General features: G+C 41.9%; 1 protein-coding gene across 7 annotated transcripts in view; it reads left to right on the top strand.

Moving 5' to 3' along the window:
• UTRN (utrophin) overlaps positions 1-27,126 on the top strand; it is a 451,811-nt gene that overhangs the window by 139,971 nt on the left and 284,714 nt on the right. For 5 of the 7 annotated variants that reach the window (XM_037034777.1, XM_037034776.1, XM_037034775.1 and 2 more), the window contains 10 exons: positions 1,736-1,881; positions 2,536-2,748; positions 12,572-12,682; positions 13,336-13,491; positions 16,192-16,362; positions 18,426-18,605; positions 23,003-23,137; positions 24,950-25,099; positions 26,077-26,238; positions 26,680-26,811. In XM_037034777.1, coding sequence (XP_036890672.1) covers positions 1,736-1,881; positions 2,536-2,748; positions 12,572-12,682; positions 13,336-13,491; positions 16,192-16,362; positions 18,426-18,605; positions 23,003-23,137; positions 24,950-25,099; positions 26,077-26,238; positions 26,680-26,811 — 1,556 coding nt within the window. Of the gene's footprint in view, positions 1-1,735; positions 1,882-2,535; positions 2,749-12,571; positions 12,683-13,335; positions 13,492-16,191; positions 16,363-18,425; positions 18,606-18,695; positions 18,846-23,002; positions 23,138-24,949; positions 25,100-26,076; positions 26,239-26,679; positions 26,812-27,126 lie in introns of all 7 variants that reach the window. The other 2 variants (XM_037034779.1, XM_037034774.1) reach the window with 1 other exon arrangement.

Genomic DNA, 27,126 nt, shown 5'->3' with positions numbered 1-27,126 from the left:
GCTGTCAAAGTGCAAACAGCTTTCCCATGTTGTAAAAGTGTGTTAATAGGATATAATGATTTTAAGGCTGTTTTTAAAGGGTGCTGTGTCTCCCTTTCCTGGTAGGAGGCCAGGCAGTATTATTTCTAAGGGCTAAAAAGAGTGATAAGTTACTTTGGTTGGCTCAGGAAGGTTCACGTTCTAACAATACCTCCTTCTCTTTTCAAAGAAATCCTGTTCCTGTTTAGAAGTCTGAAAAATTTTCAAGAGTTTTAACTTTTGGAATAAATCTGGTTTTCAAAAGTTACCCATTGAAAGTTTTGAGAACTCGTCCCTCAGCTGTTATCGTTTTTCTCCTAGGCTATTGTTCAAGTCAGGAGTTGTGTTGTGTTAGGTAATGTTACGGGCAAGGTGTGTGAAAGAGCTGTACATTGAACTGTGCCCCCACCCACAGCAATCGTGGGACAGGTATCGGTGAGCAAATCTGTCCCATGGCCTTTCTTCTGGAAGGGCCTCTGGGCTCCATACTCTTCGTTCGTTGAATTCCTTTAACCTAGAATGTGAAGTATTTGTAAGTACCTCTTTTGAAATTTACTGTTACAAAATACGCTTTCACTTTTGACAAGAATCAATTGGTAGTTGAAATGTTTCGTTTCTTGAAACGAAACATTTCTTTATGAAGAAATGTTTCTTTATTTTTGTTTTTAATCAGAGTAAAACTTATGACACCAGCGTTACCACTTGAACCACCACGTGTAGAGGGCCGTGGTGTTCAGTGTATTCGTGTTGTTGTGCCACGGCTCTCCGGGGCTCTCTTCCTGGTGTAAAAGTGCAGCTCCACGCATTAACCCAGAGCTCTCCACTTCTCCTTCCCCATGGCCCCTGGCAATGACCCCCTCCTTTCTGTTTCAATGGGTTTGACTACTCTAGATTAATCATTAATGGGATCATGCAGTGTTTGCTTTCCCGGGACTGGCTTATCTCACTTAGTATAAGATTCTCCGAGTCCATCTATGTTATAGCATAGATGTGTTAGGATTTTCTTCCTTTTTGAAGGCTGAGTGATATTCCATGCTGGGTATACACCACATTTTGTGTATCCATTTCTTTGTCGATGGGTTGTTCTACCTGTTGCCTCTTGTGACTAATGCTGCTAGTTTAACTCATGACACTAGTCGGTTTCGTCACTTTGTGCTCCAGATAAGCTTACTCTCCTTCCACGCAAGTGCTTCTTGTCTGTGGTTTTGACATTAAGTAGACTTCCTTCCAGTTGGCTTTTGCAGTCGTTTCTTCAAGCACCGGTGGCAGCCTGGCTGTGGTGTTCTGACAAGTGTCCACTGCTCTGTGCATGGCAGTTCCAGTGTGTGCTCAAGCTTAGGGGAAGACCGGCTGAAGGGGCCTTTGTGTTCTCTTATTCTTTGTGTAGCTAGCAGGGAAAAAGAGATCGTACGAGATAAAAGGAACATTGTAGTGCCATCTTCAGAGAGACATTTCATCGTGACAAAATGAAGATAAATGACAGTGAGTTAGTTAATATTTCAAACACTGATGTCCACAGGACTGATGTCACTGTCTGATACTCACAGATGCCAGTGGAGTGATTTCAGTGACTAACAGAGGTCCTTTTAAGTTTTAATCATAGAGCCTAAGTTCTCATGTATTTGAATTCACTTCTTCTACAGAAGATGAATGGTCTGTATAATAATATTAGGGTTCCAATATAGTTTTATTAAACTAAGTATTTTTAAATCAACAGAAATGAAGAGCCAACCTGGGCATGAATATTTGGAAACGTTGAAAACACTACAAGATATGCTAAATGATTCAGATAATCAGGCCCAGATGTCTCTGGAAGTCTTGAATGACCTTGCAAAGGTGGAGAAGGCGCTGAAAGAAAAAAAGGTGACATATATTTTAGCTCTTGGAAATCTAGAGTCATTTGTGATATAGCTCATATTTTGAAATATTTTTTCAACCATTTAAAAAATATTACTCACTTTTGGTCATAACTGGTAAAAAATTTCTTACAATTTGAAGAATAGTTACTATAATATAGCACTCTAGCAAGAAGAAAAGATAGTTATAGTAAATGTTTCGATGGAATGAAACCCATATTTTTCTCCTATTGTAATGAGCTTAAAATTCTCAGCCTGCTTATAATCTACTAAAATATCTTTAATTAAATGAACAATATTGATTGATTGTATTATCCTTTTCCAGTGTTGAATAAAAATACTTCCCTGGTCACTTAAGATACATGGCTCTGAACCATCTCACCAGATACAACAGATCCACCAGTGAGCCCTGCACATGTGGCCCGCACTGGGCGTGCTGTTCCAGGGTCTTTGGTGTCGAGAATGTGTATTATACGTGCAGCCCGTGTGCGCGTATGCAGGGGAGGCTTTAATGTTTTTGACTGTGCTGGTTTTTTTAAATGAATTTTCACAGTTTTTGGTCAAATGCATTGTAAAAGTTTACTTTTTCACAGCGCATGTTATTACCTCTGTACAGGCAAATTGTTGTGCATACTGTTCATCTCTCAAAATTTATTTCCAGGCCCTTGATGAAATCCTTGAGAGCCAAAAACCTACATTACATAAACTTGCAGAAGAAACAAAGGCTTTAGAGAAAAGTGTTTCTGCAGATGTAGAAAAAATGTACAATCAAGAATTTAACGATGTTCAAGGGAAGTGGAACAGAGTAAAGGCCAAGGTTTCCAAAGATCTGCATTTGCTTGAAGAAATTATCCCCAAACTAAGAACGTTTGAGGTAAATTCAGAGGCTCTTAGGAGTTTAAGTTTATTACAGGGTAAAATAGTCTAGTAGTTATCATGTAAGATTCAAATATCTATTATTTGAGTATTTTGTATTTTTTTCTAGTTCTACATTTATTATGTACTTAAGTTGGGATTTATAACTTGCTTACCAAAGATACACTTCGAATGTGCTAGAGAGCACAAAGGTAAAAGAAAATTGCTTAAAAATGATCAAAATAAAGTTTTGGGGATGCAGACCGCCATGGTCTACAGACCGGTGACTAGATTGCAGTGGAAACTCAGAGTGGTACACGTGGCCCAGATAGTAGCAGAGAGCTGAGTCATTGAAGCTGTTTTGTTTTTAAAAGAATTTAGACAATTGAAGTTGAAAAATCTGAACTAGACCCTCAACAGACAGTGTCAGTTTGGAAATGCAGGTACTTTGAGGTTCACGAAGACTCAGAAACAGGGCCTTCATCTGAAAATGTCTATAGGTGAAGAAGCACCAGTAAAGTTGCGGAGAAAAGGGTAAATGTAAGGACATAAGGAGAAGGCGGTCAAGTCAGTGTCAGGTAAGACAGCCAGAACATTAACCCTTTACCTGTGAGGAAGTCAGAGAAGTGGCGTTTCCAGGTCACCCGGCTTTGCCGTAGGATCGGTCTGGGTGAAGAATGGCCCATCACACTCCCTGCAGGCTGCCTGTCCCCCCACAGCCTCCCTGCCTTGGTCTTTTCGGTAGGTTTTTAATGAATGCACTTACGTATCTGAAGATGCACAGAGAGGGCGCTCCACAAATATTTTTCAGTGACCGAAATGAGACCAGTACTAAGTTTGGGTAGGAAATTTCTGCCTCGTGATGTCAAGAGAACATGTATAAAAGATTATGTGTACTCAGGATATTTGGATTTAGGTCCCAAGAGAATTTGTGTTTAAGATATTGCTAAAAAAAGTGAGAAGATTGAAAATAAAGAAAAAAATGATTGCAAATGATGTTTTAAAAATTAAAATCAGAGGACACGTGGTAGAGGGGGTGGGCTGTCCAGATGAGTGTGACAGGGTCCGGAGGGTGAACAACAATGGTGGCCGCCGGGCTTGGGGGGACGCTCTTTGGCCCTGTCAGTGACCAGGAGGAGTAGAGGTGGCCGGAGCGGGTGTGTGTGAGTGTGTGAGTGTGTGCTGCTGGTGGAAGGAGGTGGTTTTCTCTAAGTGTAAGCGGCAGTTCTATACTGAGTTCTCATTAGCATAAACCATTAATGTCGAAGAGAGTTGTGTTGTGTGTAGCCTAATCGTTTTGCTCACTCAACATTGTGAGTGGATCCACTTCCTTCGGTCTGTGCTCAGCTCTACTTCCTTCCAACCTGACAAACCAGAATTACCCTTATCCGTGATTCTAAAATGTGGGTTTAGCGCCCAAGCATTGGGTTATCTATGGCTCTCCGCCAGGGGTGATTTTGCATGCTTAGGTGACATTTATTACTGTCTGGAGGGATTTTTGTTTGTCACAACTGTCGGGGAAGCGAGAGTGCTTTGGGGAACTGGGTGGCAGGTAACATCCTACAGTGCATAGAGCAGCCCATGACAAAAATTTGGGGGGCCCAAAATGTCAGTAGTGCCAAGGTTGAACAATGCCACATTAAATCTTTTCCATTTTTTTCAGAATATCATTGCTTTATTTTCAAGTTTAAACCTGAGATGTAGTTACGGAAATTTACAGGCGAAGATTAACCCAAAGGTTAATCTCCTTTCGACACTTAAAAGTGTGTAATAGGGTTAGCTCCACATGTGCCAATATGTTAATGTGGAATTTAAAGATAATAAGTGTTCTTCAAAACACAAAAGAGAGTCCTGTGGTTATAGTAATCTGGCTTTAGAGTTTAGTGAGTTGTTAGTAATGTAGCAAATTCAGGCACTAAGACTGGCCAGTTTGATTGCACGCCAAATTTATTCCCATTAGAATTATCCCACGCTGAACATGCTCATCGGATAGATTTCTTTTTTTACTATTATCGAGGTAGGTAGCAGATTTGTAATATCCACTTATTTTTAGTTTACTTTTTGTGTCCTAACTACAAGATTGTTGACAGTGTCTATATTCTCTAGCAATTGCCCAGCATTTTTGAAAATTGAAATATGCACTTTTAAATTCTGAAGAACCCTTTTACTTCTTTATTTGGTTTGAATAAATTGGTTGTTACTTAACTACTTACAATTCACTTAGGAAAGCTTTTTAATTCTCCCCTCCGAAGATAATTACAATCAATATTCATTTTAAGGTTAGCCTTCTCTTCCTTCTTTTAATTCCCTGATTTATAGTTTTTTAGGCATTTAAGTTCTGTTTGTCTTTAAGCAATGAGGCACAGTACGTTTTTGATTCCATTCCAATTTATGATGAGTTTTCTAAGGAACACAGAGGATGACTTGCTTCTTTTTGAAATGCGTTTTCAGTTACATGGGCAGTAGATGGGTGGTACTCACGGGGGAACTTGAGTGACAGGGCAGCACTTAAAACAGGCACCGAGAGCGAGCGTCCTGTGGTCCCCAGCCCCGGTTCCTTGCCTGGTGGCAGCACACATTAATACTGATCCCTGCTGGAGGTTTACATGTTCAAAGTAAAAAAAGAAGTTTATGAATAGCACCAATTCTAATCATTTTTCTCCCACCCTGATAGAAATAAATGATATTGGAACATCACGAGGGGCATTTAAATAGACATTATTCAAATACGTGAGCTTGGAGCATGCATTTTCATTACTCAGAATAGTGATACTTTTCACTGGCGCAGCACGTTTCTACTCGGAAGGTGTTTTCCTAGCTTTCGCTCTCTGGCTCCACCATCCACCAACAGGCGTAGGGCAATCCCGTTATTTGGTGTGTGCAGGTTTTAGTTTTCTGTTATCTGTCGGCACTTAGCGTTTTCTTCCTGTGCCTGCATTTCCTTTGTCTGCACGGCTGGCTTCTTTTGCACAGTGTTATGGCCAAATGTGTTCTTAAATTTAAAAGAAAAATCTATTCCATGCTGAAGTAATGACCTCAATTCCTATAATTAACAATTAAAACGTTCATTGGTGCACTTAAAATGGCCTCATGGGAAGTCCTCCTACTCCTAGGCACCAAAACATCTAAACAAGTACATGAAAAGGTAATTAAAAAATCAATGATTTTACTGACAAGATTTTCTTACGAATGATGGGTATTAAATGTTGCAAACTCCTGTCCCCAGCGATAATGCCTTTGGATTCAGAGGCTGAGAGATACTTCCTATGATCTCCTTTCTGCCCTGCAAGGTCTCCCACACTGAGGTGTCGCTGCAGGGTGACAAAACTGTCCCCAAGGCCCAGGCAAAACTCTGCCTGAAATCCACCACCTCTCTGGCCTCTTGGGACCCCTCCTCCAGCCCCTCCCAGCTGTGCTCAGACTGTCACATGACCTCTGCCCTGACAGTCCCCTTACCCTTGAAATCAGGCTGCTGATTTCCTGTGGCGCCAGAGTTACATTTCTGGCAAGTATTTTGTTGTCTTCGCCATGGTAATACGAAGTGTTTTCCCAGCTAGCTACGAGCTCCTGCCTCTTTCTTGCCCCCAAAGCCCTGCCTGCATTCGCCCCTGTGAGCTGAATTGGGTGGGAAGACAGTCTGGGGGCACCAAGACCACACTGGACAATTGCCTTTCTTGGGAAATGTCACCAGTTTGCTAGAAATTTATATCCCCCTCTGCTCATGCTCACTATTTCTGTACGTATGTATATGTGTATGTGTGTATTTATTTAAAAGATTTTATTTATTTCTTTTTAGAGAGAGGGGAAGGGAGAGAGGGGGAAGGGAGGGGGAAAGAAAGGGAAATGCTGATGTGAGAAAGATACATCGATCAGTTGCCTCTTCTACACTGCCCGACTGGGGTCCGAACCCACAACCCAGGTATGTTTCGTGACTGGGAACTGAACCAGTGACCTTTTGCTTTGCCGGTAAAGCCCAACCTACTGGGCCACACTGGTCAGGGCCATGTTCATCCTTTAAGAGTGAGCTTCTACAAGCAGTCTTCAGTCTTGCTTGCCACCCCACCCACAGCTGCCTCCTCTCCGCTGACATTCTGCACCTTCACACAAGTACCATCTCAGGCCAGCCTTTATTATGGCTGCACCTGCTGGTCTCTCCTCCCCCAGCGCATGGGCTCTTGAAGGATAGGAACCTTGTCAGGCCTACAGCCAGGACACAGGTGTGAATACAACTACTTTGGAGGTACCTTCAGACTCTTACCCTGTTGTACCATCTCTGATGGGGTTGGATCTCTAAAACCTAAATGCCTTATTTCTGTCGTGGGCAGGACCCCTCTGCAGTCACACACCTTTCCTCACGCGAGCTGAACATACTGTGTGTTGTGCTCTGACCCGATGAGGAAGGGTGTGTGCTGGGGCTCTGGGACCTGCAGAACCAGGTTTTGGAGTTAGTGGGGAAGTCGCTTGAGGGGGAAATACACAATGAAACTGCTTTCTAAGAGTGATACGCCATATAGCAGTGCGGCTGATATAACTCTTTCTAGGTAATGGATAATTGATACGATTATCTTCTAGGGTTTTTTCCCACTCATTCTGAATACATTCCACTTCACTAAAGGGACTGTTGATACATTCTCCACCTGAGATTTGAGAATCCTGCTAGTTTCAGATGAGGAAATGTAGTAGCAATGCCATTGCTGGTCTTCCTTTCTGAATTAGGTAACACTTTTAAAGAGTGTTCTTGAGGTTGGTGAACATAATCAAGCCAAAGAAAACAGAACCCCTGTTACCTTGTTACTGTTTGAATTCTGGTTTCTCAATTCTTGTTGCCTGTGTCCTGGGTGAGAAACGGACTGCTTCAAAAGCTGTGGACATTCCAACAGAGCAAGGGAGGAGCCAAGTAACGTGCCAAGAATTTAGCTGTAAACAAAGACTCAGGGAGGTAGCTGTGTGCCCTGGAATCTTGCTGCCTTAAATCCAGCATTGCCAAGCCTCCGATTTCCGCCACCCTCAGCTCAGGGGCTGGGCTGGGAGAGGGGTTGTGGCAGGATGAGGGAACTGTTTCAGTGACCTCAGCAGCAGGTGTCACCTGCCCCAATGCCACAGACCAGCGCTTCTGAGAAGTAGCGGTCGGTGTAGATAGAGTTCGGGTGCTACTAGTCTGCAATATTGGCTACTTTGCTTTTTAGAACTATCGTAGTGATCATTTTATGTTTGAGGATTCGTGAGTATACACTGGAGTGAGCAATGGCTGCTAGATAGTGCTTACAGCTTGCATTTTTTATTACAGTATTTAAAAAAATTTTCAATTACAGTTCACATTCAGTATTATTCTGTGTAGTGTCAGGTGTACAGCGTAGTGGTTAGACAATCATATGCTTTACAGAGTGGTCCCCCCAGTATTTCAAGCACCCCCCTGGCCCCACACATAGTTATTACAACATTATTGACCATGTTCCCTATGCTGTAACTTGCGTCCTTGTGACTGTTCAGTGACAGCCAATTGGTACTTCTTAATTCCTTTTTCACCCAGTCCTCCAAACCCCCTCCCCTCTGGCACCTGTCCGTCTGTTCTCTGTGTCTGAGTATGTTTCTGTTTCGTTTGTTTCTTTGTTCTTTAGATTCCACATATAAGTGAAGTCATAGGCTATTTGTCTTTTGCTCCCTGATTTATTTCACTTAGCATACTAGCCTGTAGGTCCGTCCATGCTGTTGCAAAAGGTAAGGTTTCATTCTTTCTTATGAATGCATACATTGTGTAAACGTACCACAATTTTTTTACCCACTCATGTACTGATGGACACTTGGGTTGCTTCGGTACTTGGCTATTATAAATAATGCAGTTGACATATTTTTTTTTGCATGTGAAATAATGACATTTATTTTAGAAATTTACTAATAATTTTTCAAAGGACTGAGGTCCCCCAAAGAAAATAGAACATTAGAAATTACCTAATTTAATATATATGTTCATATATTCATTGATTCAATGGATATGTTCATCTTCTGCAAGTGGATGGAGGTGGAGGAAATATTAAATAGGGGCTCACAGGGCATCAGCTCAGTGGTTTTCAACTGGATGGAGAAACACCGTGCACGTGACTGCTCTCACTTTCTCAGTGACTTACTTTGCTATGTGATAGAATGGAAGATGAACCAACTTGGGCCATTGTTGAATCACAGGAAACATTACTACCAGTGGATTGACACAGTGTTTTCCTTCCAAGCAAAGCAGAGACACTGGAGCGTGAGCAGAGCTCCCCATGCCCCCACTTCCTGCCCCCCCAACCCCATAGTTACTGTTGATCGTAGCGACCCCTCCCACCTGGTGTGGCCCACAATAGGGCAGGTGTGTGATGCTGCCTCCAGGCACTGTTTGGGTTGGACTTTCCCTCCTTTATTGTACTTGTTTTCCTCCAGCTGAGCTGGATTCTGTCAGTTCTCGTTAGAAATATCCTAAGTAGTAGCTCCTCTAACAGTTATTTTCAAATTACTCACTTTTGAACAGTTTTATGATAGAACAGGCATGAATGTTGGCAGCATTAACACCCTTATGCAAACATGTACTCACCCTTGCTTATTCCTATGGAGTCTCTGATGGGAATAAACACCTGGTCGGAAGTGGTAACTCCTTAATGGAGGTAATGGTGGTCACAAAGCACTTGGTTTCATAGATCTTTGTATTAATAGCTACCATTTATTGCACATCAGCTCTGTACCAGGCCCTGTTCCAACATTATCTCTGTTTTTCAGAACAACTGGGCAAGGTATTTGTCATTTTTCTTATGCTATAGATGAGCTACTGAGGCTCAGAAGAGAAATTAGTTTCTCTTGGCCTCATGGCTGGAAAAGTGCTGAGCCTGGAATTCAGACCTTAGTGTTTGTCTTCCTGGGGGGGCTCACGGCATCTCCTCCAAGCCAGCCCGGTCAGGATTACGTGCAGGATTTTTCATAGTGAAAACAGCTTTTCAGATGCTGAAGTGTGAGAAAGAAGGCACAGGTGTTTGTGACCTGGGCGTGCTCATATGGGTCCGAGTGTGTGAGGGACGGAGGAAGGAGGGGAGCTGGTGCCATCAAATGTCCTCTCATGCCTGCACCTGGGATCCTCAAGGCCACGGCTTCAGTCAACGCTGACTATGACCGAAACTTCCTTGGAACAAAACGCTTCCATATGAAGGTCAAAAACCCTTGGCCCCGGAGACTCTTGGTTTTCTTATTCAAAACTAGATTTAATGGATCGCCAGTTAGGTCGCAGTAACACTGCCTCAAATGCTTAAAAAGTTCAGAATGGGAATTAGCACAAGTGGCAACAACTTCACCAGGCAGCGTCCTCCACGAAGTCGAAGGGTGTTTGTGAACTTTCTCCCTTCTTGCACATTTGTGTGTTTGCACACCGTACCTGACCTTGCTCTGACCATGTCCTTCTCAGCAGTCTTCTGTGGTGAGATCTTAGAACGCCGGAGCAAGTGGAAGGAAGATGTGTCAGCAATGAAAGTGGTAGGAAAGAGCAAGTGTAGCCTGGGCCGATGAGGACAGGGCGGGTGAGGGGAAGGGAGCTTGTGGGAAGTGCAGTACCCAACGAGGGGCTTTCAAACCTGTGGGTGATGAGGGAGGAGGTCTAATAGGATGAGAAAGGCCTCACCTTGTCGGCACTTTTTGCTTTGCCTCCTCATCAGAGAATGGCCCTGCAAACTAGAAAGTGTGGAATGGTCGTTACTGACAATGCATTAGAGCCTGAATTCTGAGTTAGATGGAAAAGCTCCACAGATCCTTCAGGTGCGGCTGCATCTACTTCCCCAGGCACATGAAACTTTACCTGTGATCTTGAGGTCACACCGTGCCGCTTGTGAGGAATTACCAGGAAAATTGAGATCGGTGAATGTCTTAATCGAGGGGGAACATTATTTTTTAGAAGCTAAAAACCTGAAGCAAGATTTGTGTCCGTTCTTGGCTATCGATAAATGACCAACCAGAGATCTTCTGTGTGTTAGGAAAGAATGTGTTGTCACCAGGAATTGCTTGGATGTCACTAATAAGCCTTGCCCGCACTCATTTCCTTTAAATACTGCTTTCTTTCACTTATTTTTTGGAGGAGGGATATTAGATTTTTAGAATCACAGATTCATGGACTCACTGAACTAAAATATTTGCTCATTTAGTTCAAATAATGCTACAAACCATCATTTTTGGCAAGCCACAATTTCAGTAAAGTATTTGAGAAAATGTCTTACAACCTCGCAAGAGAAAGATTGAAAGCCAGTTGGATGTGCTAGCATTAGGTCGATGCTCATATTTTGAAAACTAAGCCAAAAATCTGTCGATTAATGAATGACCTGGTGTCCTCCTGGGGATGCTCAGGTAGGCACTGTCATTGTCGTCATTTTTCACCCGAGAAAACCCCAGCGCCCTCCCAAGAACTCAATGGAAAAGGGGTGCCTCACTCCAGGTTTGCACGTGAGAGAGAGCTGGGAGGTTAGCCGATATGAAAGTGGAGAGACGACTAAAAATTCAAATCATTTTGTGCACTCACAAGACAAAGTTTGTTATTTCTGACCATCAACGCCTGAATTTAGGACAGAAGCCAGTTTAGCGATATGAGATGGGGAAATGTAATTTGGAGGAAGTCACGGGAATTCGGGAGTTTCAGCTAACCATGCTATTGTGAATGATGTGTCTATAAACAGTCCAGTAAAACACAAAAGAAAGACAATAACCCTGCAATAGGAAAAATAAAACGATTTCGGATGGCATTTTATGAATGTACTTTTCGGCGCACGAAGTACCAGTTAGGTTTCATCGTTGTCGTCCATTCCTGCATTACAGAGATGAGACTGCACGGTTCCGTGTGGCCTGCTGTAAGGGCATGAAACAGTTGGCCCGGTTGTCAGAATGTGTAGATCAGAGTGGCGAGTGCACATCGCATCCTACAGCCATCGTGGCAGGCACTGGGAGTGTTTAGCCAGTGGAAGGCTGAGGGAAGACACGGTGGCTGCCTTCAGACCTGAAGTGGTTTCGGATAGGATAGAAAAACCTGTCGTTATTCCTGGCGTTGCATGAGACGCAAAGAATTGAAGACGGTACAAGGAAATAAACTCAGCTAAGTACAAGGGAAGCTAGGAAGTCGACTGACTGGTGATGGGGCGGGAAGTCTCAGAGGGAAACGACCTTTACTCTAGTGTCAGAGATCAAATCGGACCTGTTTCTTTGCATTAAGAGCCAGTTCCAGTGTCATTGCCTATCCGAAGTCTCTGTCTCACTGCCGCATATTTCCTTTTTTACTTGTTTTAGACCTCCCAGTACCACCCACAGTACCAGGTTAGTGCGGGGGTTAATGCATTTTGTCTGAGACGGGAGCCGGGTAGCGGACTGTCTGTCCTGGGTTCTGGGATGACAGCATCCAAATCCGAACCGAGACCAGTGTGTTTCCTTCCCTTCAGCACGCTCTTTAATAATTTCTGCCATGGGTAGGTAACTTTGGGAGAAATTTGTTTCAAGTTATATAAAAACAGAAGATTTTTACCTGATTCTACCAAGAAAAGCATTTTTCCTGTCATTTGCATTTTTAATCATACATGTTTACATTTAGGCAAAATAGCTTGGCTTGCTGCGGAGTGTTTTGGAAATTTTTAGAATGATCAGGAAACTGTCATCTTGTGGGGATTTTAGTCACTTGTGAAGAAAAATCATGATTTTCAAAACAGGAACATTAAAAAAAGAAATTAAATAAAAATGATACTATCAAAGATCTGAAAAATTGCCATTTTTCCCAGTAGCAATAGATTTTGAGATGTCATAGGTCGAAGGTCGCTGAGTCATATCCTCCTTGGTTATTGTGTTCGATTCAGGCTCATTCGAAAGTCATGGAGAAGTGGAGGGAGGGCGTGAAAGACTTAATGGCCGAGCCGGCTGCCCAAGGAGATGCCGAGGGGCTGCAGAGACAGCTGGACCGGTGCTCGGTGAGTGAGTCCCGGTGGCCCAGCAAGCCCGCTGCCACGAACGGCACGTGCTTCTTGTCCTTCATTATTTGCTGCTATTATTAACATTGTAAGAATGGGACCTGACAATAGACTGAGATAAAATAGCTTCCATTGTAGAGCTTGTTTGACTTTAGAGTTGATAAAAAATGACTGATTATTTACATTTATTTTTGGCCAGGGTCCTAGCATTTTGGGTAGAGAGAACAAAGAGCCTTGTAGTTCATCGGCGGGAACTGCTCTTTTATGTTATGCTGACCATCTTAGAGGCATTGTTACCAAGTGTACATTGCTCTTACTGTGCCACATGGCACAGCTTTAAAAATATATTTAACATGTGCAATTTCCCAGTAATACCACATATAATTTATATTTGGTGAATTCATTAGGCTTCTCTAAATTTAAAGTGGTATTTCCGGCTGAGAGTCAAGTATTTCTAATCTAATTTGGCAGATAGATGAAGAACCCTGGTGAACTGAATTTCATAAAGCACAATGTTTTTGAAGCAGTTAGAAGTTTTGACTCCCAAGCAGTCTGTTTTTATAATATTTGCAGAGGTAAAAGCAGACAAACTATAATTGTGGTATGCATTTCTATGGGGATGAACTCAACAAAGGCTTAATTTATGTGTGCAGGCATTTGTTAATGAAATAGAAGCAATTGAATCATCACTGAAAGATATGAAGGAAATAGAGACTACCCTTCGAAGTTGCCCAGTTGCTGTAATCAAAACTTGGGTGCAGACAAAACTCGTTGACCACCAGACCCAAGTGGAGAAATTGAGCAGAGAGGTAAGTTTTTCTGCTTTACTGTCTGTTTCCAAGTAGTAGAGTAAAGTGATAAAATTGATTATACAGCCCCTGTAGTTTGGACAACAGAGAGAGTACTAATTGTCCAGTTGGCCCCTCGGGGAATGCATTTGGTGTGGTTGATAAAGTACAAGGAAGGTTCCTGAGGCTGGAACGGCATGAACAGGGGACTCAGTGGGCTAGGGATGGTGAGATTCGAGGTGAGGAGGTACTTGGGCGAGGATTGTAGGCGGCCTTGGAGACAGAGATTTTTGCATTTTATTTCAAGGGCAACTTCACGCAGAAAGCAATTTCAGAGTTTTGAGCAGGGAAGTGGCGTGGGACGGATTTTGTAAGGTCGATCTTGATTCCATCTGGATAATTTGCTCTGGAAAGGCAGGGGGTTATTGCCATCTGGGAGAGAGAAGAAAGCTCCTTGGATGAGGGAGATGGTGCAGGTCATGAGAAAGGTTACGCTTGGACTGTGTTTTGTAAATAGCGATGAGAGCCTAGTAACGGATTGGGTGTGTGATGTAAGAAAAAGCGAACCGTCGAGGACAGGTTAGGACTTTAGCAAAACCTCCACTTTGTGTGAGCTGTGGTGCCATTTACTGGTGGTGAAGACTCGAGGAGCAGCTTCTGTGGGAACGGGTGGCATGACAGTTTCCATTCTGGAAGGTTAGGTTATTTTGTACATGTTCAAGCCTAAAGAAAAGTTGAAGTAATGGTAGAGGGAGCAGCCACATAACTGTTCCTAAATTCAGCAGTTTTTCATGTTTTATCATGTTTGCTTTCCCATTTTCTCCCCTGCTCTCTTTACATATGCACACACACACACACACACACACACTCTTTCTTTTCTGGTGAAAAATGTACTTTTCACCAGAAGTACGTTTGACAGAGAGTTGAAACTATCACAACACTCTTGCCCTAAATACTTCAGTATTCTTCTCCCCTGAATGAGGACACTCTTACACAAGCCACCAAACCATTACCACACGTAAGAAAATATTCTGTAGTATCACCTAGTAAGTTAGCCGAATTCAAATCCCTCTTGGTGTGCTACAGTCTGATTGTACATGCTGAATGGGGTGTTGGGGGGGTAAGTAGGGGACGTGGTTTGGAAGTGGCAGTGAGGAACAAGGAGGTAGGTACATGTGTACATGCATGTAGATGTAGACACAGAGGCTCCGATCAGATCTGTGCCTGTCCCTCTTCGTGTGTCTGTGCACACACATGAGAACATAGAGTTGATTGTGAATTGCTACTGATGCAACATATGGGAATAAATGCATGGACGTTAAGTGCCCTCAATGAAGAGGCAACCCCTCAGTCTCTTGCATTTTGCTAAGTCATAAAGAAGTTGAGAAAATTTTAGATAAAATCTTAGGGCCAAATTTTTATTTTGCTAAGAAGAGACAGACATATAAAACCAATAGAAAAAAACTATGTTATCTATTAATATAACCATGATCTCATGAAAGGAAGAATATTATAGTGAGAGAAAATAGGAAATTTGTAATTTCAGGGTAGTTAATTATAATTTAGGGCTTTTCATTTTCCAAAAGTTGGCCAGTGACTTTATCTTTTGCATTTCCCTATGGACCCATGAAAGTTACATTACTAACTGGTGTCCAGAAACTACTAGTAAAGAGAATTTTCTGGAAGTGGGGCCCAAGAAACCTGTACATGTGAGTATTGTTCTAAAGCTGACCAGATTAAACAGCCAACCAGCCAGGCCTGGGGCCAGGGCTGTGTATGCCGCTGGCAGCAGGCTCCCCAAGCACCACGCTGGCCAAGAAATTGAAGTTCCCGTTTGACCCCTTCCTATTTTTAGGACAGCGGTCCTGTTGGAAAGGGGCAACAGGAAAGCCCTGAAGTGTGGGTTCTTGCTCTCCTGAGAGCCATCTGATTCCTGTCCTGGCCTTGGGTCACTGTCAGCTTCACAGCCGAGCAGGCCCTGGCAGGGTGACCACTGCCGTGTGATTGAACTTGAGCGGGAGGTGGAACTGTGACATGAGCTTGACCTCTGTGGACGGTGTCTTCTCCCGTAGTGACAGTGAACTTGTTGTTAGAGGAAGGATGTCTCTGAAAGTATTTTAGGCTTCTCTGACATTTTTAACCAGGTTATTGAACCAGGTTCAGAAAAATACCTGCTTTCTGATGTGCTTTTTTTTTGTGTCCCTTTGGAACATATAAGTAAATTATCAAAACCAGAATTTTACAGACTAGTATTTTATGAACATCTGAAATAGAAACCCCTCCTCTGCTTTTAAAAGTCAAATCTTAACATAGAATCCTGTTAAAAGGAAAAAAATGGGTATTTTGGTTGCATTTAGGGTTTCCCCCCCTGTAATCAACAATGCTACTGTAGATTTTCTTGAAATATACTCTTTTATTGCTGTAGGTTAGATTCCTTCATTTGGGGTTACTTTGTCAAAAGTTATACATTTTCAAAATTATGATAGATATTTCCAGATCCCATTAATAACTGAAATGTGAACTAGTAAATCATCCCAGGTATGATTATTGTTTTCATTATTGCTTATATTTCACATCAGCTCAGAATGTTTAAAGGCTTTTATGTGAATTTTGAAATGGAAGGCTCTCTGCCGGGGTATCGCTGTGTCCCTAGCTGTTAGAAACTTGCACATTTACTGTAGTAACATTGGTTTATTTGGGTAAATGGCTTTTCTTTTGTAGATTACTATTCAGAAAAGTAGGCTGTCTGAAAGTCAGGAAAAAGTGGTGAACTTGAAGAAAGACTTGGCAGAGATGCAGGAATGGATGACTCAGGCGGAAGAAGAGTACCTGGAGAGGGATTTTGAGTACAAGTCACCGGAAGAACTCGAGAGTGCCGTGGAGGAAATGAAGGTGAGGCTGGGGCAGTCAGCGGGTGCAGGCTTGCTCTCTCCCTTCCTCCCTTCGAAAACCGATCAATCAGTTAGTCATCTGTTCAGCTGTAAAGTGTGACTGTACAGTTGACCCTTGAACAGCACAGGGTTGGATTTCATGGGTCCGCTTAAACAAAGGATTTTTTCAATAAATACTGTAAATGTATTTTCCTTATAGTTTTCTTAATAAATTTCATTTTCTCTAGTGTATGTATAGCATGGAAAATATGTGTTGATTGACTGTTGATGTTATTGGTAAGGCTGCTGGTCAACAGTAGGCCCTTGGTAGTTAAGTTCTGGGGAGGAAAAAAGCTATACGTGATTTTGATTGTTTCTGTTGTTCAAGTGTCAACTGTTCGTGTAAAGTTTCACAGTGGGGTTTCAAACTTGAGAATAAGGAAGGGTAGCCACAGTGGTTCTGTAGGGAAAGGAAGTTCAACTTGGCCCATGAGTCGAATCCATGAAGGGCCCTGAGATGTTTTCCTGTGTTAGAACTTTGGGAGCCACGGAGAATGGCTCAGAAACTCAGTGGCATCACTCACATCCGTCCTATTGTGCAACCGTCACCACTATTTCCAGAAGTTTTCGGGAAGAATTATTTTTCACTAGGAAAAAGAAAGCCTTTCCAATCTGGTTCATCCTTATTTCATCAGATATGTTCTTCCAGTTACTATTACACACGGGGCACACGTGAATATAAAAATTTTGTTTGTGAAGGTAGGTAGGAGTGGGGACGTTGGCATGGGGTTTGGTGTCGGTCTGGGCTGCAGGATGTATTGCCTGTGAAGTTATATTCCTGCGTCGATAGTCTTGAACACTCTCTTTTTTAATATAATGAGAGAACTGGGCATCATTCCCAAGTTTCTACCACTGCTTCAAGTCTCCTGTAGTGTTCAAGCCAAAGGAGATAATGATTAAAGGCTATTTTTAAAAATAAGATTAAGCAACACATGTAACGTTTTAGGCCAAAGTTAACTTGCTTCAAAATGTAACCACAGCAAAAACCTCTGTGCACATATTTAAAAAAGGGTTCGATTTCATCCAAGGATTACTGTGTATGAATACTAGTAAACACAGTAGGGACTTTCATTATAATTATAGTATTTTCCTTAAAACATCCTGTTTTTAGTGCAGCTTTTTTGGAAAGTTTTTAAACTATTCAGTATATAAGGTATTTTAAGGGTAGCCCGTTGTGGTAAGAACCACCTTATTTCATTTAGTCACTTTCTTACACCACAGGCGTTGCTGTTTGGGGCTCACAGAAGTCTCCAGGCACGAGAGTTTAGAAAAATAAGATTCACACCCTTGACTGGGCAATGTTCTGTTTGCTTTTATTCTTCCAAACAACCATTAGGATTTTAAAAACCACTATGCTTAATTATTTTTATCCAACCTGGGAAAGTTTAAAACCATTAAGTAGTAAAGAAAGCTGAAAGAGAAAGTAAAAAGCTGTATTTGGTTGATTTTCCTGAAAGTGGGGCTGTATCCTAAGTGTGCGGTGGGAGTCAGGAAAGAGGCTATTTCTAGGTCAGATCTTTCTGCTATAACTTTATGCTCCTTGAAATGCAGTTCACTATCATGAGGGTAGATGCACCTGTGTCCCAGGAGGGACTAATATGTTCGAGTCATTTTTAAAGGACACCTCTGCAATGGTGCGTCTCAGTTTTTGTGAACAGGCCTTTATTTCAGTCTGATATGCTCAGGACTCTGGTGGTCAGTTCAAATGAACTCATATTCTTATCACGGGCCCAGACTTTGAAAATGCCTCATGGCCGTAAACATAACTGAGGCTGACTTAGGTTAAGTTAACATTACCTGTTAGTGAAGGAAATAGTTCATGTAGGACTGTGTCTGTTGGAGCATGTAAGGAGTTAGCATTCTTATCTCAAAACCACTCCCCGTGGTGATTACCTAAATAGTGTTCCAAACGAGGTGGTCGGAATCATGCAGATGTTTTAATTTTGGTTTAGTTATTTTTAAGAAGAAACAAATTGGTTAGTGAGAAAGGGAGACAGTTTTCAAGTCCATCCTTTCTTGGAGCAGAGGGCGAAAGAGGATGTGTTGCAGAAGGAGGTGCGAGTGAAGATTCTTAAGGACAACATCAAGTTGTTGGCTGCAAAAGTGCCCTCTGGTGGCCAGGAGTTGACATCTGAGCTGAATGTTGTGCTGGAGAATTACCAACTTCTTTGCAATAGAATCCGAGGAAAGTGCCACACGCTAGAGGTAAGTTATTTTTCCAGTGATGCATGTATGAGACCAGAACTCTGTAATGTACTGACTGTTTCTGTATCTTGGGNTGTGTTGCAGAAGGAGGTGCGAGTGAAGATTCTTAAGGACAACATCAAGTTGTTGGCTGCAAAAGTGCCCTCTGGTGGCCAGGAGTTGACATCTGAGCTGAATGTTGTGCTGGAGAATTACCAACTTCTTTGCAATAGAATCCGAGGAAAGTGCCACACGCTAGAGGTAAGTTATTTTTCCAGTGATGCATGTATGAGACCAGAACTCTGTAACGTACTGACTATTTTCCCAGTTGTAAAAACAATTGGGAAAAAATCCCATTGTTTTTCAGTAGTGGATTATAAAAGAAAAGTAGTTCTTGTGTAATAGGTTGATAAAGGGAAGCAGGGCTTAAAAAAGAGAGAGAGATCAAGAGCTGCCCCCAGTGAATGGAAGGGTCATGGGAAAGTCATTTAGTATCTTCAGACTTGACTTTCTGAAATATGTAAAGCCAAGGTTTTCATATCACAGGTGACCCGTAGGGTCTGTTTCAGTCCTAAAATTCTAGAATAATATACTGTGAACATCTGTTTTGTTTTGCCTGGTTAGTGTGCAGACATGCACTGAGAGTTTTTTTTTTTTAAGTTACTTAGAGTGGCATCTAAAGTGAGAGTCACCCGAAAGAAAGCAGAACTTAAATACGCTGGTCATTTTCTGGACCATCACCCCCTCAAGCTGTTGGGTTTAAGGTGTAGGGTGGGGTGTCTAACCTGTGACCCCCAGGCCACATGCAGCCCAGGATGGCTGTGAACGCAAAACTGTAAATTCACTTAAAATATTACTTAGGCTTATCACTAAGTTTACACTAAGTTTTATTACTTAGATATGTGCTTTTTCTATGTTAGTGATCACAAACTTGGGACTTGCTCAGTGATTTTAAAAGATTATTGAAAGGGCCACTGCATAATGAGGGTTATTACGTGAGGACTTTTTTGCTCATCTGCGGTGGCAGACATCATGAAAATCATGTATGGATATTTTTTTGTTCATCGGTTTTCGTTACTGTTTGTGTATTGAATGTGTGGCCCAAGACAGTTCTTCTTCTTCCAGTGTGGCCCTGACATGCCAAAAAATTGGATACCCCTAATGTAGATGATTCTATGAGGCTTTTGTAAAAATAAAATTAAGCCCTTGCTTATTTTTTATATTAGTGTGGCTTTTATATCTTACTGAAAAAGTTTAGGAAGCACTTCAATTTAAATTCAGTTTAACCTCAAATAAATGATAATATTGTGGTAAATTCTAAAACAGTAAATAGCCACAATGACAACATTTAAACTGCATTCACTCATTACTCGCTAGTTCTGAAACTATTTTGTGGTAAGATAAATACAGGTAATTGGGACTAGCTCATCACAAAGCTATGACTTGAAACCTCAATCTTTCATATTAACATATTGTGTAATGTAAAACACCTAAGATTACTTGAGAAATTAAAATTCTGTATCCTAATCTTAAGTCCAGGTGAATGATCTTGGAATTAAACTTTACTATAGTCTTATGTATGTTTCCTTCTCTGTCATTACCACCCTTGACTTAGCTCTTTTTGTTGTTGTTTTCCTATGTGTTTCTAGCCAAAATAACAACTCATAATAATAAATGGAGTCCCCAGATTATCGCAAGCTAACCAGGGACTACCGTGTACTCTGGGTCATTTCTTCAAGCTGTCTTTATGACCCAGGCATGACCATGTGGAAATAAGGAGTGAAATAAATATTTTGAGGGTTTGAAATTGCTTTGAGAATTACTGTTAGAAGTACTTTGGAATAAATTTGAGAGAATTACTTTGAAAGGGGAGAAGGAAAAATGCAAGCAAAAAGGGGCGTAGGTAAAAGAAAAGAGAAGACCTTGATATCTTTGAGATGGGAAACAAAAAGGAAGAAAAAGAAGTTTAACAATGGAAATACTTTTAAAATTGTGTCAGAGGGTACCAAGGGATATTGGGCAGAAATAGTCCAAATTTCTAAATTAGAATAAGAATGCCTTTCAATTTTATGACCTTGATTATTTTTAGGCTCCTTTAAAATATCTTAAATCATGGAATATTTCAGACATGTAGAAGAATAGAGATCATACTACTGACACATCTGTTAGCTATAACACATGCTAACTTATTGTCATGTTTTCCAAGATCTTGTTTTTAAAATAAAATAAATTTGTATTACAGAACCTGTTTCCTTCTTTTCCATCCCATCCCATCTCTCTCCCGAAGTAATCGTTATCCAGAAGTTGGTGTATATTCTTCCCAACCGTGTTTCTGTATTTTTAATGTGAACACTGATGCCTCAGTTATCAACTGCTATGCAACAACTTCATCAAAACATAGTGACCTGCAAAACAACCATTAACTTTTTCTCATGATTCTGTGCTTGATTTGGCTTCGCCGGGTGGCTTCCTGCCTCGTGTGGGACATTGGCTCACTCAGGTGGCTGCATTCCATTGGGAGCGCGGCTGGAACATTCACGATGTCCTCTCGTCCTCCGGGGCTCCCTCCACGTGGCCTCTCCACTGTACAGCGTCTCTCCAGTGTGGCAGCTGGCTTTTCAAAGGGCAGGAGGCAGAGGCTTCCAGCCCAGTTAGAGGCTGGCTGTGCGGTTTGACACAGAGTCATGTCTGTAGCATTCTTTTGGTCTAATCAGGTCACAAGGGCCAGTCCATGTTCCAGGGGGCAGAAAATGTCACCACTTAATGGGAGTAGGGGCAAAATACTTGTGGCCGTTGTTAATCCACCGCAGTTCATGCTTTGGTCACAAGTTAGTTATTCTCTTCCAACTTGCAAAGTGGACTCACGCTCTCCAGGGACTCCCAAATCTTAGCCAGTACAATAGCATCAAGCTCCAAATCCAGTGCCTTGTGATCCGCGTCAGGTCTGAACACAGATGTGGCTGCTTCAGGCAGTTTCTTCAGGTGCAGGTGTTCAGGTGTGGCAGCACTCAACCTGGGCGCGAAAACGGTATGTTACTGCGCCCCAAATACCCACATGCAGCGGTGAGCCAGGCACAGGAAAGCCTCAGCTGGCGTTTCATTCAAACACACTGGGGCAACGGTCAGTGAATAGCATGTGAGCAAACAGGGGTTTTTATATTTTTGATATCGAAAGGGTTGTTCATAACAAACAAAGCACAAAATAAACACCTGCCACAGCAGGCACTGGTACAAGTGTCTCGAATCTGGTAAGACTAAATCTGATCATCTGATAGCCATGCTTTCTTTCCCATAAGAAAGTGGGCTCTGTTTGCGGCCGAGTAGATATCGCAGGCTGCTTTCCACCTGGAGAGATGTGGGGGACCAGACACAACGTTTCTCTTTTCATCTTATTTGAGGGTTGGCAGCTTACATCCCGAGGGGCTGATCTGCTTCATGCCTCTTTCTCTATGGCATGTGAGCAAACAGTGCTTTTTAGATTTTTAATATCTAAAGGGTTGTTCATAACAAACAAAACGCAAAATAAACAGAAAAGAATGTGTAGCAGAGGCCACATGTGTCTTGTAACACTTAAAATGTTTAGTGTACAGCCTTGTATGGAAAAAGTTGCTGCCCCCTGGTCCAGTACACAGAGCTTGTTTGGAACGCAGGCTGGAATGTGCCTTCTCTCAGTGCATCTGAAAAAGAACCAACCTAGGAGGCTCCCCGTGGAACTCTTTCTCTTCAATCAATCAATCCAATAGGCCCGCCTCTGTAGGGAAGGGCTGTTCTTCCCAGGGTTTTCTCCTAGGAAGTGGGGGTACCCATTTATCTCCCCATCCTCCCCAAACTCCCCATTAACATGGGGAATAAATGATTGCCACTGATACAGCAAGTACAATATAAGTCCATTGGACTAAAATATGGTTCTTTGCACACATGCAGATGTTCATATGAATTTGGGAAAGAAGTTGCAAAGAGTATACAGTGAATTGTTACATCAGTTAATTCTGAGTTGGAATAGGATGGATCCCATGGAATTCAAATTTTTTATGTAATTGTTTAAAAGTGTTGCAATTCTGAGGGCTTGTACCTTTCTATTAAAAAGCAAAATAGTAATATTTTCCTCCTGGTTTCTTCTACTAACTATATAATTTTATTTTTGACTTTTAACCAGATCCTCGAAACTTAATTTCATGTAAAGAGTGAGGCAGCTCGTTTCTCTTTGCCTCCCTCTCCCTCCAGTTGGTCCAATATGATTTCTTATAGAATTAGATTTCACTTCCTTTATTTGAAATTGCCGTTGCATCAGTTTCTAAATCTTCATGTATATTCCTATCTGAATGAAACGATTGTTGATTAGAGAGAATATGTAGCCCTAGAGAAACAGGTGTCTCTAAATGGCTCCTTATTTAATTTGTTTTTCTTGCCTATTCTAGGAGGTGTGGTCTTGTTGGATTGAACTACTTCACTATTTGGATCTTGAGACCACCTGGCTAAACACGCTGGAGGAGCGGATGCAGAGCACAGAGGCCCTGCCCGAGAAGACAGAGGCTGTCAACGAGGCCCTGGAGGTGGGCGCCTGTGGTATCTGGGGCATTTCTTCCTGTTGTCGTGAAGCCCAATGAGTGTTAAAATGGGAACATAATGCCTTACACCAGCAAACACATTTTCTCCCTCAGTGGTTTTCAGTGGAACTTGTGTTGCCTTTCATTGCCTGAAATGTTTATATAATCATATATATTTAGATCATTGGGGACCGACTAACTCAGCCTTCCGAAGTGGTTAGTTATTTGTTAATTAGTACATTTTAGACACTGGAAAACACTCTAGTGATTTTCCAGCCTTTTTTTTTTTTTAAACCACTCTCTGGGTGAAACTCAGCCTTATGATATTAGGATATATAACATATGTCTTGTTGCTCTCCTGTTTCTTCATGAAGTTATTTTTGCTCATTAGGCATGGCTATGGCTACGACTGTGTTTACAGTGGCTCCTGCTCTGTTATCTGCAGACATGGAAAGTTGGAGGACACACTGGGGAGGGAAGAGTTGGAAGTGGGGGATCCTGTCCCAGGAGCTTGTCTGCAGGCCTGGCCTTGAATTCCTTGAGGGCAAGAAAGGCACCTGATTTTTCTTGTTCTTGATACCAGCCCAGTGTGTGGTGCATGGTGACTTAATAACTGTGTCTTAAGTGGATTAAAATATGAAGAGAATAGATTTGTTTTGAAAAGAGGAGAGGAAGAGGATAGATATGCTTTCAGAATTGCAGGGCCACTCACAGTCATCCAGTAGATGGCTGGACTGAGAGTCAGAAGTAAGTCAAATGTAGTGTCTAAGCTTTGGGGGCTGGGTGCTCTGTGGGAGAGGAGCTCTCACATCTTAAATGAAATAGCAGAGTGAGCGATTAAGAGCATTGAAAAAACAGAAAAGCTTAATTTTAAAAATAAGTATTTTCTTCGCATGAGAATTAAAACATGTGCAGGGGAGGGGAATAATGGGAAGAGGAAGGGTTGTCAAGGAACACATGTGAAGGACCCATGGACAAAGCCAAAGGGGGATAGGATTGAGGGTGGGAGGTGGCAGTGGGTGCGGGAGGGGGGGGCAGATGGAGACAACTGTACTTGAACAACCATAAGAATAAATAAATAAATAAATTTAGAAATCAGTGACATAAAATAAATAAAATGTGTAGTCTTGAAATATGAAAATGAAGAAAAGTGTAAGGCAAACCCTAAGAAACATTGTTAACATTTTGGTATTTTTTTTCTAATTATTATTTCTTTTTTAACATACACACTGGAAGTTAGTGCAATATAGCAACTAGATCGAAGGCTGTGAAATTGTAAAGGTTCTGGAGTCATGGTGGAATCTGGGCTCTTCTTTCTACTGTGTGTACGTAGGCAAATTATTTAACTTCTCCAAATTTGGTGTTCCCATCTGTGATATGAAGTAACATTTAACCCCTTGGTTAATTGGATTTGTGTGTATACACAGTTATGTCTATAAACCAGGGCCTCGCCCTTTGTGTGTGTTGTAGAAAAACTGAGTACCTATTTTTAGTAATGCAATCAATAAGTTAGAGATAATTTTTTATAGTATTTTGCTTTTGAATTTTGTATCATACCCTGAACATTTTCCCGTGTAGTTGATAATTATTAACATGACTTTATGGAGTTATTTTATCATATATTCATGCCAAGTTCTCAATTTTATGTATTTTTTAATACCATGCTGGATATTTTTGCAAATTAATTATTTCTAGTCTTATTCCTTAGGCAGATTTCTAGAAAAATGGAATTACTTGTTAAATAAATGGCCATTTTCTTGGGTCCTTGAAACATTAACCTCCATAAATGCATCGTGTCTTTCCCCCATTCCTGTCCAGTCTCTGGAATCTGTTTTGCGGCATCCGGCAGATAATCGCACCCAGATTCGGGAACTCGGCCAGACTCTGATTGACGGAGGGATCCTCGATGATGTCATCAGTGAGAAACTGGAGGTTTTCAACTGTCGCTATGAAGAACTGAGTCGCCTGGTGAGAACTGGGACGTGCGTGCGTGTAGATTAGGGGTTCGTGGCGTGGTGCTGACCTGGAGAATTTTACCCAGGGGGAAAGTTGGTAACCAATATTAATGGGGTGTCGTGGGCTTTGAAATACTAGTTGAGGAAGAGTAGACCTAACTCTGATAAGCGGGACTTGATTTTTAAAAAATCTGTCTTTGAGTTGGTTTCTACTAATGGCTCTTAAATTTTTCTTAAGGATCAGATTATAGATGAATGTCAGAATAACAACTCGTGTTATTCCAGTAAATATGAGGGCCAGCAGAATCCGACATAAGCTGATGTTATAAAATGCCATGCTGTCTTAGTAACATCTAGAATGAATTACAATAGGCGTGTTCATTTCAGCGAGTAGAGAGAGGAGACTCTTCTTCTGTAGGGGGGTTGGGTGGGTGCTAGGTGCTTTCAAACACGTATCAATAGTAACTGTTGGTGTTTAGGTCGTCAGTAGGATCAGGCTTCATTCACAAGTGCAGCAAATAGTGGTTTAGCACATGGACATCTGTGAAACTTGATCTAGACCTTGGAAAAAAGATTTGTATGTTTACCCTACTGATAGAGATTCTTGTTATGTTTTGTGTTCATGATGATAGGCTTATTACTGATTCCTGAAATGCCCTAAATGTATAATAAATGAGAAAATGACAAAGTTTTATTCTCTGTTTAATAAGCAGGAAATCTTTATATTTGTTACTGTATGTAGACAGAAGTAACAATTAGTAATTCACTACAAGATTATACATATAATAGCATATATAAGATATGAAGATATAGAAGGACCTTTTCACTGTTATTGTTGCTAGTTATTTAATTGTATTGCAGTAATACAATTAAGTCTTGAACTAGAGCTTCGATTTCTTTCCTTGGTGACTAGCATAGGAGGGTTTTCTTATAGTCAGTTATTTATGTTTGTTCTGAGTGATTAATGATTCAATTTTATCCCCTATGTAGGCAGAGAGCAAGCAGATTTCTTTGGAAAAGCAACTCCAGGTCCTTCAGGACACTGATCACACGCTTCAAGTTTTGCAGGAGAGCTTAGGGGAACTGGACCAGCAGCTCACAACGTACCTGACGGAGAGGATAGACGCCTTCCAAGTTCCGCAGGAAGCCCAGGTACTGCCCTAGATTGGAGGCGTTTGGGTCGTCAAAAGAGTGTATGCAATTGTGTCCTCAGCTGCGAGAGAACCAGCCCCTTTGGGATCGGTTTGCCATCCCAAACCGATAGTCTGTGAGAAACGGTGACCTTGATTATGGGGCAGCAGTGGGTTTGGGAGTTCTCTTGGTCTCTATGTGAAACCCTGGTAAATGGCCACCATTTTGAAATGACAACGTTCTTAGCTGTGAAATGGGGAAAATTCCTTTTTTATAAATAAGCAGTAAACATTAGAGATGACAAAGGCAAAGGTCATCGTCTGTGCACAATATACTGTAGCCCACAGGATTGTTATCATATTGAAAACGTACTAAAGTTTGCATAGGGACCTGCCTGTCCTCAGTGCTAAATGGCTATAGAAAACTTAAAGATACTTTCTCCTTCTTCTAATCTCTTTGTAGAAAATCCAAGCAGAGATCTCCACCCACGAGCTAACCCTAGAAGAGCTGAGAAGAAACACACGTTCCCAGCCTCCGACCTCCTCCCCAGAAGGCAGGACCACTAGAGGAGGCAGCCAGCTGGATGTGCTGCAGGTGACGAGGCGGGGAATGGGTGGGGAGTGAAAAGAAAAGGAGCAAGAGCTGAGGGCTTGGGCGGCTTTGGTCTTCTTTCTGATGTGAACAGTGAGGCTGCAGGGACGCATGGAAGGCGCACTGTGCCTCAGAGCAACAGCTGCGAATCGTTGCATGGGTGCAAATCAGTGAATCCGATTCTCTAGTTGAGCCGAGAGGAGGTAACGTGCTAGATTAGAAGTTAGCTTTATACGTCTTTTTCCTGCCTGCTGATAGGCAGGGCAGGCCAAGAGCCTTGGACCCAGCGCCACTTACTTCCCTAATGGTGGGTGCAGG

The sequence above is a fragment of the Sturnira hondurensis genome, unplaced genomic scaffold (assembly GCF_014824575.4).
Source record: "Sturnira hondurensis isolate 20B ecotype Veracruz unplaced genomic scaffold, ASM1482457v3 Scaffold0022201, whole genome shotgun sequence".
Taxonomy (NCBI): Eukaryota; Metazoa; Chordata; class Mammalia; order Chiroptera; family Phyllostomidae; genus Sturnira; species Sturnira hondurensis.
This window is presented reverse-complemented; position numbering and strand designations above follow the sequence as displayed.